The 17098-nt window shown below is 42.4% G+C and overlaps 1 protein-coding gene across 1 annotated transcript in view; it reads left to right on the forward strand.

Moving 5' to 3' along the window:
• FNDC3B (fibronectin type III domain containing 3B) overlaps positions 1-17098 on the forward strand; it is a 388134-nt gene that overhangs the window by 338193 nt on the left and 32843 nt on the right. The window contains exon 23 of the mRNA XM_065410392.1: positions 3668-3880. Within this exon, the coding sequence (XP_065266464.1) occupies positions 3668-3880 (213 nt within the window). The remainder of the gene's footprint in view (positions 1-3667; positions 3881-17098) is intronic.

Consider the following 17098-nt stretch of genomic DNA (forward strand, 5'->3'; position numbering starts at 1 on the left):
AGGAAGACAGTGAAATAAAGAGCATGCAACAGTTAGTTCTAATTTAGAACAATCAAGTGAGAGGCAATAAAGATGAAAGTGAATTCCGAATACTTGATCTCTAAACACATTGCCACCTCCAAGAAATATTGTACTGTATAGGAAAAGGCTCTGAGGCCTGACCTGTACAGAACACACACAAATCTGGATGAGGCCAATGAGCGTTCCAGCATTCTGAGGGCAGAAAGTGATCTCTTTTTACAGTCAAACATGTTATTTTTATCTCTGAGTAATTCTACTTTCAATGCCGCATGGGAGAATGGTGCATTTCAACATTTTCAGTATACTTTATAATATTCATTTAAAAAGTCTATGCTACCCTTAAGAATGTGCATAACTTCTACTGAAGTCAGTGCACGTTATGTGGGTATATGGAAAGAGGGACAGACTATTAGTTCTTTAGTAGGAATAAGTATTTGAAATAAATTCTTCCAGCCAAAGCTAGCTGCTCAGTAGGCTTTTCTTCCAAGTACAGAATTAGAATATTGGAACCAAAGTGTTTATGGAAAAGCACAAGACTGTCAAGGAAGAGACAGTGGATAAAGCACAGCTCAGAGAGCCAGGAAGTACTGAGTTCTAATCCTAGCTCTGCTTTGGCTCCTTTTGTGACCTCGTGACCTTTGTCAAGTCATTTACCCTTTTGTGTCTGAATTGCCCTCTGTAAAATGGAGATGTTAATACTTGCCTAAGGATTTGTGTGGGAGTTTTTTCCAAAGCAAAAGCATTTTGAACTTGAGCAGGGCCCTTCCCGCATGGCAGCTCCAGGTAGTAGAGGAGGCATAAGGTGCCCCCTTAATCTACTGTTTCCTGTGCACAGGGGCAAGTGAACTCTGCAGAGCTACTCCATCTGCCTCTCACAAAGGTGGGCAGTAACAGGAGAGGAGCTGGCTGGAGTCACCAGTGCGCCCTGGGACACTAGTGTGCTGGGGAGCATACGCTGAGATGGGTATTCTTTCACAGTTTACTTCCTCCCTGGAATAGTAGGCAGAGTAGGAGAGAGAGCATGACTCCCTAAATCATACACTCCCTCTCAGGCTTCTCAAGGGCAGTACAGCAATGCTCTGCCCCTTGTATAAATCACTGCATTAATGCAATATGTTACGTGTGTGGAGGTATTGCATCTGCATACTCTGCAGGCAAGACTTTCTCTTTACTGATGTATTTGTTAATGATTTTTTCCCTACATTGATTGAATATGATTTCCCTCTTGCATTTTATAATGAAAGAGAGAAAATAAACCTTCTAAGGCAAAGAAATCCTTTGAAGTTTTAATACTACATTTTTTCCATGTCCTTTAATCTAAGTATGTGGCTGTGTCAAGTGGAAAGATCCCATATAACTGCTTCTTCCCTTATAGTAGGCACAGGCAATGTTGTGAATGACTGTTTTTCTGCTGGTAGTTACTGGCTTCTTGGTGGCTTGTAGTTCTCAGAAGAAGCAACATCTCCTGTCAAGAATCTTTTCCCATGAGAACATTAGACTGCTGTGCATAGCATTTCCAAAGCAGGTGGCATCTGTCCAGCCATCCAAACTAGGACATTCTTAGTAAAATCATAATTATTTTGTTTGCCCAGTAGGTTTTTCTCCTTTCCGCTTTGACGTTAACAGATTTTTGAAGCAAACATCTGGCTTGTCTGTGCCAGTATTACTGCTTATATAGTATATAGTTCAAGGATTTCCAAACTCTCTCCAAACATGAACTTTCACATATTGCAGTCAAAGGAGAAAATTTTATCCCCATTGCACAAATTATTAAACCAAGGCACAGAGAAGCAAATGATTGAAATGGTAATAGAAGCCAGGAGCCATTACTCTGGTGGAACAATAGGGCTCAGAAGCCTAACCCAATCACTAGAACATTCCCAGAAGAAAACCGTATGACTATATAGCTGATTTGTCTTCCTCTTACTCCCAAGTGTCACTTATTTTGATTCAGATGGCTCAGTAAGCTTTTGTCCATTGGTAAACAGGGCTGCCCACAGGGGGAAGCCAGGGGGGCAATTTGCCCCAGGCCCTGGGCCCCGCAGGGACCCCCACGAGAATATAGTATTCTATAGTATTGCAACTTTTTTTTATTGAAGGGGCCCCCAAAATTGCTTTGCCCCTGAATCCTGTGGGCGGCCCTGTTGGTAAATGAGACCATGAGCCAGGTTCTTGACTGGTTCTTAAATAAATCTTTAACCATGAATATTTAAGCATACAAAATTCAAAGGGGGCATGTAATATTGGAAGTTACACCCATAATCTGTCTACATACTACTGTCAAGAATCAGGGGGTAGCCGTGTTAGTCTGTATCTACAAAAACAACAAGGAGTCTGGTGGCACCTTAAAGACTAACAGATTTATTTGGGCATAAGCTTTAATTTTTTTTTTTTAATTTTTTTTTTTCTGGGCTTGAATAGGGACTGGGAGTGGCTGGCTCATTACAGAAGCAGCTTTTCCTCTCCTGGAATTGACACCTCCTCATCTATTATTGGGAGTGGACTACATCCACCCTGATTGAATTGGCCCTGTCAGCACTGGTTCTCCACTTGCGAAGTAACTCCCTTCTCTCCATGTGTCAGTATATAATGCCTGCATCTGTAACTTTCACTCTATGCATCCGAAGAAGTGAGGTTTTTACTCACGAAAGCTTATGCCCAAATAAATCTGTTAGTCTTTAAGGTGCCACCAGACTCCTTGTTGTTTTTGTACATACTACTAACATTTTTCTTGGCACTTAGTTTGAAAAATCTTAATCTTAGTAGTTTTCAGAGTATGAGAAACAGATTCTGGGGTCTCTGATATGATTATGCCAGTTTTCAAAACTCCCTTTGTGGGAAGAGCTATATCCATTAGAATAATACAGTGTCTTGGGACCACGGTGTCGAGCCACTCACCACTTAGCTGGTGGTTCAAATCTGGCCACGGCCTGTATTGACAAAAAGGTGTTACCGTCTGATGATAGATTTGCAGTAACCTTCCCAACAATTCGCCAGGCTGTTCGTGTTTGTGACTAAAAAGAGGACCTCAGTCTCAATATTGCATGTTTCACAATCACCATGTACCAGATTCTGCCACACTAGCCACACTGAATAGTCTCTCTCTTTGCAAGGAGCCCACTGAAGAAATGTTACTATTAGCGTAGTGACTAACTACTCACCATGAGTAAGGATGACCCTAAATTGGTAACAAAAATGAATAGCTAAGTAGATTGGGATGCTCTTATTCACGGTGAGAAGTGCCTTATTGTTCATGCAGTCCCATTGACTATAGTTGGACAGCTGATTGCGTAGGTACTGTTCTATGTGAGTAAGGGTATTGCAATGTGGCCCTAAGGCCCTGAAATTAAGCTGGAGAGTATAGCACATCTAGCCTTTCTGTTCATTGCTCATTGTCTTCACTGCTGCTGCTATGATGTAAAGAAGATCGTGATAGAGCAGGAAAGAGTGGGTAGGTTAAAGAGCCCTTCACTTTGCCAAGACAAGATACAGACTATTGGGAGTGGACATATGAGCAATTGAATTGATGCTATACCAGATTTCACTCTGAAGGCCAAGAACAGCTTTGTCCTTTGGGGCTTTTTAGATAAAGTGCCTTCTGAAAGCACATTACTTAAACCTGCTTTATTTTTGTTGTTTATTTTAGGATCAGGATCCAGGCTGTCAATGAAATTGGAGCTGGACCATTTAGCCACTTCATTACGGCAAAAACCAGGCCCTTACCACCCTTACCTCCTCGGTTAGAGTGTGCTGCAGCAGGCCCTCAGAGCCTAAAGTTGAAATGGGGAGACAGCAGCTCCAAACTGCATGCTATCGATGACATGGTATATATCTTGCAGCTAGAGGACAAAAACAAAAGGTAAGAGGTGCATGTTTCTGTTCTTAAATGTTCATGGCAAACGAATGAATCATCATAAGGTATTTATGTGAATGAATCACAGTAAGGAATTTTGCTGTTTTTCTTATTATCTTATACCTACAGGCATGTGAAAATTGTTGTTTTCATGTGGATTCAATAATTTAAGTTCTGTACATGTAGTTTAACCTGTATATAAATCTATGTGATCTCACCTGTTACACTGGTGTCATAAAACAGTTGAACTGCAAAAGTATTTTACAGTCCATATTTAGCAAATATTCTGATTTTTTTTTTCTCCCTAAGAAAACCAGCCCAAGTGTTTCACAATTATATCTAATTTGTTCTCTTCTCTGGGGATATATCATACAATGCAGAAAGTAATGTGATATTGCTCCAAAAGTGGCATTTGCATTATACTGAAATGGCAATTAAGAAACAAGTCACAAGGACTACAAGTACGTGAATGACAAGATAGGACACTAGAAAAATAATATAAATACTATAATATAAATGTATCGGGTTGGTAATTGCACATTGTTTGCAAAGTAAGAATGCATGGGCCTCATCCAGTATTTTTTGCTTACAAAAATCTCTTTGAAGCTTTGGATATGCAAGAAATGCAGAATCAGGCCTTATACAGTATGTGCTTCACAAGCAACTTTTCCTGATGAATGGAATGTATAAAGTGGGTGCTGCAGTGGTGGAAAGATATAAGAGATGGTGAGGGGAAAGACAACACACAAGTGTACTATAATAGTGAGCTCTCTTTAATGAATAAATATAACAACATGCAGATTGGTCACAGCTAGCTACATCTGGCCCTCAACCAGTTTAATCAGAAAAATAATTGACGTCTCAAGAAGATAATCCTTGTACAGCTTCACACAGAGGTCCTGATCCTTAGCTGATGTAAATTGGCACACTCCATTAACTTCAATGAGCTATGTTGATTTTTGCCCACTGAAGAACTTGTCCAGAAGCTCAAATTGTAAGTAATAAAACCACCATGAAAGTGCCCCTTCTGTGCCATTTTGGGGCTCACCCAGACCAATAAGGGGTTCTGTACCGCCTGCCTTTCAACTTTGGGTGTCTTAATGCTACGCTATTCTGGTTCAGCGCTCTGACACCAATGGTCAGCCTACAAGCATAAGGTCCCACCCTGGCTTCCACCAGCTTAGTTTCTTATTGCAGGGTGACCTCAGCAATCTCTTCTGGTCCCAAATCCCCCCCAAATCCATCTCCCTGAGTTCTTAACTACCAGACTTTTCCCCTCTGGTTCATCACTCCTGAAGGCATGAAACCTGCCCTCAATTATTAGTTCACTTTTAGCACACACACACACTCCACACAGTTTGCACAACAGATACCTGCTTGAGCTAAAAATAAACAAAAAATGTATTAATAGAAAATTCATAGATGCAATGATGAAATACAATAGAAAAGCAAACATAGTTTACACAGAAAATAAACATAAAGACACAATCTCAGGCTTTACACTTCTATATTAGCTAAATTCCCTTTTCTAAAACAAGTTACCAACTGCCTCTGTAGAGTTTCCCAGCAGGCCCTCTCTCCTAGAAGGGATCCAGTGCTTCATGGACAGCACCCCACTTAGATGCCTGGCCCTCGGTTTCTGGATAGCCTTTACTTAAAAAAAACCCTTCCCTTTTAAAAGTGTTTGCATTTTTTCCCCTTTTTCTCAGTCTATGGTAATTCATGGTTATGCAGAGCAGGGCAGAGATTCCAGACTGGGATTTTCTTTTCCATTTTAAGTTGTTTCAGTGTTTTCCCATTAACTTTAATGGTCCACCATTGTCTCTTCCTGACTGGACAATGCTATGTGCTTGTAGCCAGTGTCACGTAAACATCTGGTCTGGAAGATGCTCGCTCTGCCTGATTGCCTCATCACACTGCTGTGAAGTGATGCTGTAGTTGCACTAAAGATTACTTCCGGGGGGGATTTTGCACCAAAAAATTAAAAATTCTGCAAAATTCTGCTTATTTTATTTGTCAAAATAATGCGGTATAATCACACCAGTTTCAATAACTATTCAGCATGTCCTAAAGGTATGAAAGTTAAGTTACAAACACTTGGTAACTAATACCTTGCATTCCACTTATTATCCTGGATTTTCATTTAAATTATATTACAGAACACCAAACAGCTCCCCCTTCCCCCCAAAAAAAGGAAAAATGTCATTTTAAATTGCTCAGACTTTCACTCATAAAAGTCTCATTGTCCTGGACCTGGATCCTTTGGGAAGTGCTTGCTTCTGATTGTCCTGACATTTTATTGACTGCTTGGTAAATGTTTTATTTGTCCATAAAGTCTTTTTTTTTTTTTTTTAACGAGTAAGTAAAATAAATCCTGAGCTATAATCTAACCCCATTGTGCCACTTTGGCACAGGAAAAAAGTGAGAAAGCACATAGATCTTCCTAGCTGATTCCCTTACTGTCATTTATAAGGCTTTATATCACTCTGGCAATGTAGGAGCCTTAAAACTTTTACAGGTTTTATGCTCCTGGGGGAGTTGACTGAGAATGGGAACAGTTAACTAACAACAGGAACATTAACAATGTTACTACGCAGGCAGGCTGCTACATTTCTGTCTCAGAGAATCAGATCAATTAACAAGTAGGCAGGCTGCTACATTTCTGCGTCAGGGAAAGAGCCTTCCTCGTGCATAATAACAAGACCTACCCCTCCAAGCCCCCGGCGAGCCGCAGTAGCAAGCGAGAGGGACAGAGTCTCTCTTGCTTGTTGGCAGGCACACGCCCAGCCCCGTTCCCTGATGGTGATCAACATCTCCCCCGCAGGCATGTATGCCCAGACCCTCTCCCCCCGCAGTGATTTGCGTCTCTGAGGCTGCTCCAGGCACGCTGGAACAGATGCACTGCCTGCGCTGCCAGGGAAGATGCGTGTGTCCCCCTGCAAATTTCTTTTGTATTTTTCTGCGCAGGGGGGCACAGAAATATGCAGGCCATATGAATTCTGTGCCCCCAGAGGGGCGCAGAATTTTGTCAGGAGTAAAAGTTACAATTACAATGTTTTACACATATATCCATGCATACGTTCATAACTATAACCTGTATACATATCTCCTAATAACCATCAAGTGCAGGACATTACAAGCTTTTATAAAAGACCTTGTTTGACATATTTATACACAATAACATTGTCTACAACCAGTTGATTCAATTGCTTATTTTAGGGAGTTTAGACCCACTGTTTTCCCATTGGAGTGTCTGGTTGTCAGACTCACCGTCCAGATCTACTCTCTTTCTGTCAGCACAGTTGATGCTGTGCTAAATAAACAACAAGAGGCATTCAATGAATATAAATTCCCACTTGAAATAATGAGTGATAAAACAGCAGCTTCACAGCACAGTGACACTTGGCAGGAGCCCATTACCTGCAGCCACGTATGATGAAGTGGAATATAAAGAAACTTACTTCAAAAAAGCTTCTTCTGTTTGCCTTCACCTAGCCCTGAAGGTAATAAGATGATAAACCTTTAACTTGCTCTAAATCTGATTATACACAGGAGAAATAACGGAAGTTGGTCTAATAAAAGATTACTTCACCCACCTTGTCTTTGTAAGAATAAACCATATTACCCAGGGAGTCTGGAGAGTGAGTAGCTAGAGAGATTTTCGTAACAGGTCCTATCACTTCTGCCCAGACCTCTCCCACTGCAAATGGTCCCCTAAATACTGGCCTGTGTGCTGTGATCCTGTAAGCTCTCACAAGCTTGGGCTTCAGTATAGCTTGCACTGATTGTTTTCCTTCAGTTGACTGAAATTTACCTTGCATCTATGCACAAAAGTGCATCAATTGATTGTTGGGAAGGCAGTAATTAGCTTGATTCACCCCTGATATCTATAGGGCTACACCCTCAGGCCAGATCAGTTTTGTGCCAGCATGGATGCAGCATCCCAGTACAATCACTGCACTGTCAGCTATGACAGCTGTTCTCCTTGAGAGCTCTCAGAGCTACCAATCCTTCAGACTATAAACGTCCTTTGTTCTCCCACCCTGATATTCTCCTCTCTGTCCCCTACAGTATAGCTTCTCATGGTAGGAGGCATTGCTAAAAGGGCATGGTATGTATTAGCGGGGGTAGCGGGAGGGAGAGTAAGAGAGCTTGATGATCAGAGATGACAGTCCACACTTGAATCAGTGGAAGCAATGGCCAGTTGTGGGGGACAAAAACTGGTGGTTCTTCTCCAAACTACCCATAAAATAAGTTTCATCTGTGTCTATGAGATGCCTCCACAATAGAGCATACAAAAGTGAAAAATATTATCATGCAGCTCTCTGAGCTCCATATTCCCAAAATTGATTGTCTGTGCTCAGAGTCAGGATAACCCCACATGGCTTATTTTTCTGGTGTGCCGTTTCCGGTTTATTTCACATCTCTCTGATGACTTTGTATGTAAATGGATACCCATTTTATTAGCTTACAATGCTTAATTTACCTCTCAACAGAGAGACAGGTGAATAACCATCTCTTGTCTGGCAGAAAACTTTATTTGTCAACTATACCTTGATATGACTTTAGAACATATTTTCAGTATATATACATAACTCGTTACATAGTATCTGCACATACTTCTCACAATGATAGTAATGACCAGTGTGACCCCAGCTTTCATTTAAAACCTCACATGACATTCTTTGGCGAACCAGAATGTACATACCCGAATCACAACATTCCTGTAACTCCCTTGCCAGTTGTCATTTAAGGAATACCTGGGCTTACACAGAGAGCTTGAAAGTTTGTCTCTCTCATCAACAGAAATTGGTCCAATAAAAGATATTACCTCACCCACCTTGTCTCTCTACATAAGTAATAGTCAGCCAATGCTCTTTAGTGTGTCTTGGTCATTAAGTATAGTTCTTAGATTTTCTATAGCAATAATGAAGCTTAACAGTTAACTTGTCGTGGAGTAAATGCTTCACTGATTTCAAGACATGATGAAACAAGATACTTGGAAATCTTTCGGCACTGATGAATGTAGTAGCTTAAAAAGGTGTGCACATCACAAATGTACCTGCCACATGTCTCATTTGTTCTTCATTATGTGACATTTAGGAAGATCAGATTAGCATCTCTTGTCTTTTCTGTTTTGTGCAGCCTTCAGTGAAAATGAAGAAAAGTCTGGTTTTGGCAAGCACAGTACATTGCGAACATTGGGAGCAGTTGGCTTTTCTTTGAGGCCAACTTTATAGCTTTTAATGAGAGACAGGATGTTCCAGTGGTTTGGGTTAATATCTGGATTAAACCTCATTATGGGTTGAGTTAAAACTTCAATGAGATTGATGGATATTAAAGCACTCTCCCTTGTAAGGATATAGCCTCTACCTAGATAAAGGGATTCTGTGAACACGCCCTGGAGTTTTTGATAGGACTTCTTCTTCCCCTGCAGGGGCCACTCCTGGGGGCAGGTCAGACCCACGTCCAGGAACTTCCCCTGGCTGCTCTGAAGGCTGCACCACTGCCAGCAGCAGTGCAGAAATAAGGGTGGCATGGTATGGTATTGCCACTTTTACTTTTGCGCTGCTGCTAGCTGCAGCACTGCCTTCAGGGGTGGGCGGCCAGCCAGCGTCCACCATTCTCCAGCTGCCGAGCTCTGACGGCAGCATAGACGTAAAGGTGGCAATGCAACCCCCCCCTACAACAGCCTTGTGACCCCCACACTCCCCCGCAGCCCCTTTTTGGATTGGGACCCCCAGTTTGAGAAATAATGGCCTCCCCCTGTGAAATCTGAAAGGTATAGGGTAAAAGTACACAAAAGACCAGATTTCACCATCTGTGACGTGTTTTGCATGACCGTGAATTTGGTAGGGCCCTAGTAATAAGTAATGCTTTTTAAAAGTCTGCATTTCAAGTTTTGAGCTAAAAGGCCAGGGACTATTCTCAGAAGGCCAAATGAACCAATCAGACTGTAAGGGCTAGTCTACACAGGAAGATTGGCTGGAATTACTATTGTAGAATAACTATTCCAGAATAGCTTCTCATGTGGATACTCTTCTTCTGGAATAGCTATTGTTCTTTAAATTTACACCCTACTTTATTCTGGAATAACTTCCCACTGTAGATAAGCACTAGGATAAGAAGTTAAACTGTAATACTTTTATTGTAAACTATACATAAATAAATGGGTAAGTAGAACATTATTAATAGTAGTAGTTTGCTTTAAAAAATATACAAAGATGATTTGTGTGTGTATTGACCATTACAAACATTTTACTAGATTATAGGTATTTGCCCTGTTCAAGGGCTATATAATCTTTAACAAATGGAAAATGCATAACTTATCCTAAAATAGCATTCACCTAACCTCTGTAAACAGTGCTTATGCAATGACAACACATGTTATTTGTGCTGTGTGCCTCTCTTGGTATGGAGCCTGGAATTACATGCCCTGTGTTTCCCACAAGAGATACATGCTCCATCATGGTAATTAGAGTCTGTGGGTGAAATCCTGACCCTCCTAAAGTCATTTGGAGTTTTGCCATTGACTTCATTGGGCCTGGAACTTCACCCTATGGTTTTCTTATGATGCCGCATCATACCTAACTGCAGACATTAGTAGAATGCTGCAGCAAGACTTTCAAACCAAAGAGCCATTGTAATCTTTTATTCCACCTAACAAAAACACTGTTTAAAGTAGCAACCTGTTACTCAGAGAGTAGACAGACCGTGTAGTATGTGGGCACTCCCCACCTTTGTTAATAGTAATTACTAAACACTAGAGTCATTTCAGAAGGTAAAACCCATATGATCATTCCATCATCCATTGATGGTGTGTTTCCTTACCGGAAAATTTTTCAAAATGTGAGGCATGCTTCCTGGGAGCACAGAAGAATCCCTAGTAGATCTAGAGAGACTTCTCCAGAGTTCCTAGCTGTTAAATTTATGAAGAAAACATTCCAAACATGAAGTAAGTGTAAATGATAAAGAGGTATCTGCCTGAGTTTGCAGGAAGTCTGAGTAACTCTGAGGTGCGAACTGCACAGTTCATTTCAGTGGGTGCCAACTCAGATGCCGGAGATACTTTCAGTTTCATGGTTGTAAGTATTTCACTGTTCATTAAAACATGTAAGAAAAAAGAGAAAGCATCATAAAGATTTACATCAGGGGTCTCAAACATGCGGCCCAGGGACTGCATGCGGCCTGCGGGGTTATTTTCAGCGGCCCGCAAGCCCCTCGCAGCGCCCCCGCCCTCCCCCAGTGTTTACCTAGAGCGGCTCCGGCCAGATGTGCACCGGGGGCAGGGCAGGCTCCCTGCCTGTCTGCCGTGCCCGGCGCCACTCCGGGAAGAGAAGGGGGGGCAGAGGGGCTGTGTGTTGCTGTTGCTTCAGTCAGCGCCCCCAGCAGCTCCCATTGGCCGGGAACGGGGAACCACGGCCAATGGGAGCTGCTGGGGGCGGTGCCTGAAGCAACAGAAACACACATCCCCTCTGCCCCCCCCTTCCCCACGTTCCAGCCTCTTCCCGGAGCAGCGTGGGGGCAGGACAGGCAGGCAGGGAGCCTGCCCTGCCCCCGGTACGCGCCAGGCCAGATCCTGCCATCCAAACCCCTCCTGCAGCCGAACCCCGTGCCGCACCCTGCACCCCGAACCCCTCCTGCAGCCGAACCCCCTGCCACACCCTGCACCCCGAACCCCTGCCCTGAACCCCCTGCCTCACCCCGCACCCCTCCTGCATCCCAACCCACTGCCCTGAGCACCATGCTGCACCCCGACCCCCTGCCATACCCTGCACCCCTCCTGCACCCTGACCCCCTGCCCTGAGACCCCTGCCGCACCCTGCACCCCAACCCACTGCCCTGAGCCCCCTGCCACACCCCGCACTCCTCTTGCACCCCAACCCACTGCCCTGAGCCCCCTGCCACATCCCTGCACCCCGCTGTACCCCTCACCCCTCCTGCACCCCACACCCCAACTCCCTGCCCTGAGCCCCCGCCACACCCCACACCCCTCCTGCGCCCCCTGGGGGCAGGAGGGGGCAGAGTTGGGGTGGGGATTTCAGGGAAGGGGTTGGAATGGGAGCAGGGAAGAGGTGGGAAGAGGCGGGGCAGGGGCGGGGCCTCATGGAAGGGGTGGAGTGGGGGCCGGGCTGAGGGCGGCGGGGGGAGGTGTCAGTTAATGCGGCCCTTGGGCCAATGTACTAGTCCTCATGTGGCCCTCATGGTCATTTGAGTTTGAGACCCCTGATTTACACTAGTGTGTCCTACAGTGGAGGTGACGTGAAGGACTACAAAGAAGGGAGACGTTAAAGACCCACACATCTTAATTTATACAGCAGAAAGCAGGGCTGCAGCTGTGCAACTGTGATCATTTTTCTGAAGAGGGCCTCGGTTTCCAAAAGTTTAGGAAACGTGTCTTCTCATGTGGAAGATACATTCACTTCTTCAGCATTGTTATAACACTCTGCCACAGGGCCACTTTCTGATTTCTCGCTCTATCTTAGCCAGTTAGAACAAAGTTTCACTGACTCTGTGCAGATTGAATTTAAAATAAATATATCTATCCCATGTGTCCAATACATTCTCTGAGTATAAAAGGGCAGCACCCTTCTAAGTGTTGTGGTCGGGTTTCAGTAGCATAGTCCCTAGTGAAGGAACAGAACTATGATACCATTCTACTAAGAAATGGTCAGTTTTCTTCTACAGCATGTCAGCTTTGAAATAAAATCTGTGTTCACTACCCATAATGTGCATGAGAGGGAGAATAGAAATACTGTAGAAATAGACCCAGATAGATGCATTGCTAAACATTCTCCCTTTGTCTGAATTTTGTAGTTACTGTGTCAAGCAGTCAAATTAGAAAATTGTTTACACTCTTAATTTAATTGAGACAATTTACACCCAGTCTAGCCGCAATTATAATTTACATCTGACCTACTGGGTTGTAAAATTTATTCAAAATATATTAATAGCTAAATGAACATTAGTAGAAAAAATGCATGAAAGATTCTCAGGGTGGAAAAGAAGATGATAAAAGGAAATTCACAATTAAGACTGAGACATATGCGCTCTCCTGTTTAGTCTGCAGGACCTAAACTTGACAGGAAGTTAACATTCAGAAAGTCTTTAAGGTCTCGGGCATCCTGTTCTACTTCTGTACTTGTCCATTGTACAGATGGCTGCTTTTATATGTCATACTGGTACATATTTGTTAGGATAGTGTCCAAAGCCTCCAATCAGGATTGGGGCCCTTTTCTGTTGATGCTGTCCAAACACAGAAAAGATGAGATCCCTGCCCTGAAGGTCTTACCATCTGAGGAATATTTAGATACATTTCACCTCTATTTCCCTTCTTTTCTTGCTTTTAGTCACAACTTTAATATTCTTTTAGTGGATGTGAGTCGTTTACGTATGTCTCACCTGATGAGAGAAAGGTGTGTTAGACGCCTAAGGTAAAATGTCCTTTATATTAGGATTCTTCTGAGGTGCAGGATTATCTACTTCAAAGAATCCCTAATTTAATAAATTTCTCTCACTGAGCTAAGTAAAATTGAACACCCAGGATCAAATTCTGCTTTCAGTCTCACTAGTATACATCTTTAGTAACTCCAGTGACTTCAGTAATGTAACTTAGGGCTTGTCTACACTTACTGTGGGATCGACGCGTGGCGATTGATGCATCGGGGGTCCATTTAGCGGGTCTAGTGAAGACCGCTAAATTGACTGCAGATCGCTCTCCCGTCGAGTCCTGTACTCCACCTGAACAAGAAGCGAAAGGGAAGTCGACAGGAGAGCGTCTCCCGTCGACATAGCATAGTGTGGACCCCACGGTAAGTAGATCTAAGTTGACTTCAGCTACATTATTCACGTAGCTGAAGTTGCGTAACTTAGATCGATCTCCCCCCGTAGTGTAGACAAGGCCTTAGCGTGCTGGTATAACCGAGTGTAAATAAGAATAGAGTCTAGCCCACAGTCTGCTGTAATATAATGAAAGATGGTTTCTGTGCATCTGCAGTAGCCACATTTGAAAGATAATATCCTGTCCATTTCAAAACAATTTTTTATTCAAAATACCTGCTGGCTCCAGATCAGAGAGAGTGGCAAATAGTTCCCTAATGTGTCTCTATTTTAGTTAGTTCTAGCTTCACTCTGCAGAGGTTAGCATGCTAGAAATCTACTTAGCTTTCTGAATGAGCTTGTCTATATGGACTATGGAGCACCATAATTTCAGTCAACAATTATGAACTTGGCATGCTAAATGAGATTTAATTACAAGGATTATAGAACTATCAGTTGCTATCATGTTAGGAAAATAACTAACAGTATTGAGAATGACAGATGAAAATTCACATATGTATGTGATGAGTCATTGATGCTATCAAATGTTAGTGAAATAAAAGACAGTGTAGTAAGTCTGTTGTAACTTATTTCTGTGGTTATTAATTCATGTATGGCCATTATAGACCAGGTTATTGTTGACCTAATTGACCTGTTATCTCTAAAGGTAATAGTGTTGATGTAATATACTTAGATTGTGTAAGACTTTTGACTTGGTACAGCATGACATATCAATTAAAAAACTATATATGATATAAAATTGGACACATTAAATGGATTAAAAACTGGCTAACTGATAGGTCTCAAAATATAACAGGGAATCATCATAGAGTCAGTGTGTTTCAAGTGGGGTCCTGCAGGGATCTGTTCTTGACCTTGCATTATTTAATATTTTTAACAATGACCGAGAAGAAAATATAAAATCGTCACTGATAAAGTTTGCAGATGATGCAAAAATTGGGGGAGTGGCAAATAATGAAGAGGACAGGTCATTGATACAGAGTGATCTTAATCACTTGGTAAACTCGGTTCAAGCAAACAATATGTGTTTTAATATGGGCAAATGTAAATCTATACATCTAGGACCAAAGAATGTAGGCCATACTTACAGGACAGGCAACTCTATCTTAGGGGGCTGTGACTCTGAAAAAGATTTGGGGATCCTGGTGGATAATCAGCTGAATGTGAGCTCCCAGTAAAACGCTGTGGCCCAAAGGGCTAATGCGATCCTTGGATGCACAAATGTGTGTGTGGGGAGTCCTTGAGTAGGAGAACAGAGATTATTTTTCCTCTGTATTTGGCATTGGTGCAACCACTGCTGGAATACTGGGTCCAGTTTTGGTGTCCACAGTTAAAGAAGGATGTTGATAAATTGGAGGGGATTCAGAGAAGAGCCATGAGAATAATTAAAGGATTAGAAAGCATGCAGTGATAGACTCAAGTAGGTCAATCTTGAGTAGGATAAGTAAGTAAGCTTAACAAAGGGAAGGTTAAGGAGTGACTTGATCACAGTCAGTAAGTACCTATATGGGGAACAAATATTTGATAATGGGCTTTTCAGTCCAGCAGAGAAAGGTATAACAAGATCCAGTGACTGGAAGTTGAAGTGCTAGACAAATTCAGATTGGAAATAAAGCATAACATTTTAACAGTGAGGGTAATTAACCATTGGAGTAATTTACCATGGGTTGTGGTGGATTCTCCATCACTGACCATTTTAAAAAACAAGACTGGATTTTTTTTTTTTTTTTTTTTTAAGGTAGGCTGTAGTTCAAAAGGAATTGTTTTGGGGAAGTTCTAAGTCAACACGGGAAACCTCACCCGGCCCGGACACGGAAAGGATTGACAGATTGATAGCTCTTTCTCGATTCTGTGGGTGGTGTTGCATGGCCGTTCTTAGTTGGTGGAGCGATTTGTCTGGTTAATTCCGATAACGAACGAGACTCTGGCATGCTAACTAGTTATGCGACCCCCGAGCATGCTCTAATAAATTTGTTAGTCTCTAAGGTGCCACAAGTACTCCTGTTATTTTTGCGGATACAGACTAACACGGCTGCTACTCTGAAATAAGTCAGACTAGGTGATCACAGTGGTCCCTTCTGGCCTTGGAATCTATGCCTAAATATTATCTTGTTTCTCTTCATACCTGTAATGCTACTTTTTACCAGAAAGTTGGAATCAGTATTTAATCCATCACTAGCATGCAGAGGCCTGGTCTCCATTTTCTGCCTACTTCTTACTTATACAAAGCCCTCTCCCCCCCCCCCCCCTTGACTTCAGTGGGAGGTTTGCTTGCACAGAGGATGTAGAATAGGACTTTGTCATTAAAGTAGACTGGCTAATAGTACATGAAAAAGAGAGCCTCACCGTCTCTAAGTCTTTTTAATCTAATGGTTCTGAAACAGGGAAATAAAAAGTAAAATAAATATGTTGGCTAATTCTGAGAATAGGGAATTTCCAGTTCCAGTCTCAGTGTGAGCAGAGAAGGTGGGCTGTATGCAAACCCACCCACGCCCTATGGCGATTTCCAAGAGCATAAATGATTATGCAGGGTCTCAGCACCGGGGCAGTGTAAGAAAACAATTGCAACCTTCCCTCTGTCAGGCAGCCAATAAAAGCACTATCTGGCAGAGCAGTGTAGCTGAGGCAGTTGGATGATGCCTTGACTCAGTGCATCTCTGCCTACAGGACTCTTATAAAGCACCAAACATAAACCAGAGCTCTCCCAAACGGTATAAACTGCATGGAAGGATGTTGGTACGGCTGGCTGTCACTCCACAGGGGAAATTCTTCCCTGGGATGCAGAAGCCTCCTAGTGCAAGCTCTTATAGTTTACGTACGTCTTCCACCCAATGAGTCCAAGTCATTAGAAGAGTGGCACATAGCCATAAGTATGGGTTACAATATTGTCAGGTGCTACTGCATATGAAAGGCTGCCCCACAGAATGCAAGTTAGATCCAAATCTTTTGACAACATGGATTTACTCTGCAGAGCCTATCAACATGGATCTCCTGCAGATCACTTGGTTTGTAAAGTACAGTCAATGACTAAGCAGAAGAAAGGAAATATTTTTTCCTATTTCTCTTTTTATCTTTCTTTCTCTTTTGATTTATCTTTGTCTTTGTACTCTGAAGGAAGAAGCACTTGATTATATTAGCTGGATAGAATGGTATGGTTGTAAATATCTGCCTATTTTAATAGGAGACATACTTGTTTATATGGATCAGTTTAAAAAAATGCTATTTAGAAAAACCAGTGAGGGGTTTTGTTTTCGAGCACACTTGAAAACTGTAATACTGTGCACTTGCTCTTTCATTTAGGTTGCATGGAAGAAAACATTTGTTTAGGTTACTGAATTGCTGTGCCAGTGCTAACAGAATTAGGAGTAGTGCTAGACTCATTGG

This window comes from Emys orbicularis, chromosome 9 (assembly GCF_028017835.1).
Source record: "Emys orbicularis isolate rEmyOrb1 chromosome 9, rEmyOrb1.hap1, whole genome shotgun sequence".
Taxonomy (NCBI): domain Eukaryota; kingdom Metazoa; phylum Chordata; order Testudines; family Emydidae; genus Emys; species Emys orbicularis.